The sequence below is a fragment of the Vicia villosa genome, linkage group LG5, assembly GCF_029867415.1.
Source record: "Vicia villosa cultivar HV-30 ecotype Madison, WI linkage group LG5, Vvil1.0, whole genome shotgun sequence".
NCBI lineage: Eukaryota > Viridiplantae > Streptophyta > Magnoliopsida > Fabales > Fabaceae > Vicia > Vicia villosa.
In genome coordinates, this window is record NC_081184.1 from 138589927 (window position 1) to 138592721 (window position 2795).

Below are 2795 nucleotides of genomic sequence, written 5' to 3' on the forward strand. Positions count from 1 at the left end.
ATTTTTTTCTTATTTCACAAAAATATTTTTATCAGGAAACAAATTTTATATTTTTAAACAATTAATTAACCTATTTAAAATTAATCATTTAATTTAAGTGTTTATAATATATAATTTAATTAAGCGTTAAATAAGTTTTTGGCCCCTTTAAATATTGCAGTTTTCATTTTTAGTCTCTCTCTGCCTTTAAGCAACGATTTTTACAAAAAAAAAAAACGTTGTCAAAATCAGCTAAAACCGTTGCCAAAACCCTGAAGAGACTAAAAATAAATTTGCAATATTTATAAGGACGAAAAATATATTTAACCCTTTAATTAATTAATCATGAGATTAACTCAATTTTGATATGTTATTTATTTAATTATATATATATATATATATATATATATATATATATATATATATATATATATATATATATATATATATATATATATATATATATATAATACTTTTAATTAATCAACATAAATAGAATCTCCACCAAATAAATATTTATTCTCATATTTTAATAATTTTAATTATTCAATAAATTTTTATTACAATACGAGGTAATAATAACACTGTTTACAATTGCTAATTTGTTTATTCATATTCTATTTAGTCTAAGTTCGTAAATCTAGTCAAAAACAGACAAAGTCTAAGATTACAAAGTTTTCCGATGAGAATCCAACTAACATGCGTTGTTTTATAGCCTCGACAAATACACCATATAAATATTTTGAATGTTAACACAAAATTCACATCAAAACTGATTCCCAACCAATTCTATACGATGGATATTACTATCACAACATGTTCGTTTTTTCTTTCAATTCTAACGTTGGTGCTTTCTCTTCTTGTTCCAACTTCATATTCATCATCATCATCATTATCCCTTGAAAACTTTATCCAATGTCTTTCAAACCATTATTCTCCACCTTCATACCCTGCATCCCACGCAATCTACACTCCAACAAACTCTTCATTCTTATCCATCTTACACATGCATACGTACAACAACAGATTCTCCTCACCAACAGCACCAAAGCCTCTTGCAATCGTAACATCCCTCCACGACTCACATGTTCAGGGAACAATCATATGTGCCAAAAGTCACGGCCTTCAAATCAGAATCCGAAGCGGCGGCCACGATACCGAAGGCCTTTCATATGTAACAGATGTTCCTTTCGTCATACTTGACATGTTTCATCATGATTCAGTTAATATCAACATTGAAAATGAAACAGCATGGGTTGAAGCAGGTGCAACACTTGGTAAGGTTTATTACCACATAGCAAAGAAGAGTAACGTGCATGCCTTTCCAGCTGGGGTGTGTCCGACAGTAGGTACCGGCGGTCATTTCTCAGGTGGTGGTTATGGTAATTTATTGAGAAAATTCGGTCTAACTGTTGATAATATTATCGACGCGAAAATTGTTGATGTTAATGGTAATATTCTCGATAGAAAATCGATGGGAGAAGATTTGTTTTGGGCTATAAGAGGTGGTGGTGGTGCTAGTTTTGGTGTTATTCTTTCATGGAAACTTAAATTGGTTCAAGTACCTCCACAAGTTACTGTTTTCAAAGTGCAAAGAAGTGTAGAAAAAGATGCAACAAATATTGTTTACAAATGGCAAAAAATAGCTTCAAAATTGGATGAAAATCTTTTCTTAAGAACTACGTTTGACATAGTCAATGGTACTCAAATGGGTAAAAAGAGTGTAAATGTTACTTTCATTGGCATGTTTTTAGGACTAACTAATAAACTAATGCCTTTGTTGAATGAAAGTCTACCTGAATTAGGTTTGAAAAAAACCGATTGTATTGAAATTCCATGGGTGAATTCAACTCTTTATTGGTACAATTATCCAAATGGAACCAATCTTGAAGTTTTGCTTGATGTCCCCAAAGAGCCTCTTTTTACAAACTATAAAACAATGTCGGATTATGTGAAGAAGCCGATTTCGAAGAGTGGTTTGGAGTCCATTTGGGAGTTTATGATTAAAAGTGACCGTGTTAGGATGGAATGGAATCCTTATGGCGGAAAGATGGATGAGATTTTGGAATCGGAAACTCCATTTCCTCATAGGAAAGGAAATTTGTTCTTGATTGAGTATTTGACATCTTGGGGAGAAGATGGAGTTGAGGCAAGAAATCGTTACTTGAATGTTTCAAGGTCGTTTTATGAGTTTATGACCCCTCATGTTTCTAACTCACCTAGGGAGGCTTTTTTTAATTATAGAGATCTTAATATTGGTGCCAATATTCCTAGTAATGCAATACAACTTGACATTGCTAGAAGATATGGAATCAAGTATTTTCAAGGTAATTATGAAAGATTGGTGAGTGTGAAATCTAGGGTTGATCCTCACAATTTCTTTAGAAATGAACAGAGTATACCAACTCTTCAGTAGTGGTAGAATGCTATAAGATGTATTGGATTAAGATTTCAAAGGTAATTTTTATGTTAAAATGTGTGTAATCCATTAAAATTTTATATTTAATATAAATCAATTTTACGATATTGAATTATAGATTAAAAAAATATACTCTTTAGTTCAAATATGATGAATTATCCTCAATTTTCTAATATATATAAATGTTTTAAAATTCAGATTGACCCAGCCAGTTGAATCGGTTCAACCTTGAACCATTGTCTAATTCAGTTCGGTTTGGACTAAGAAACGGTTAGGTCTATAAAATTGAGCTAAAGTTGTTTCAAGCGCAAAAAATCAAAATAACTGTAAAATCAGGACCGACTTTGGTGAACCAGACGGTTAAAAAATCATAGATAATTTTTTATGTTTTATTTCT

At 30.9% G+C, this 2795-nt stretch overlaps 1 protein-coding gene across 1 annotated transcript; it reads left to right on the forward strand.

Moving 5' to 3' along the window:
* The first annotated feature begins 650 nt into the window (after positions 1-650).
* On the forward strand, positions 651-2512 carry LOC131607511 (berberine bridge enzyme-like 17). Its single transcript, XM_058879513.1, has one exon. It carries the CDS (start codon positions 776-778, stop codon positions 2393-2395), a length of 1620 nt encoding a protein of 539 aa, XP_058735496.1. The 5' UTR covers positions 651-775; the 3' UTR covers positions 2396-2512.
* Positions 2513-2795: the final 283 nt, after the last annotated feature.

Excerpts from the sequence above, each read along its gene's own strand:
- LOC131607511 (XM_058879513.1), top strand. The coding sequence starts at position 776 with ATGGATATTACTATCACAACATGTTCGTTTTTTCTTTCAATTCTAACG.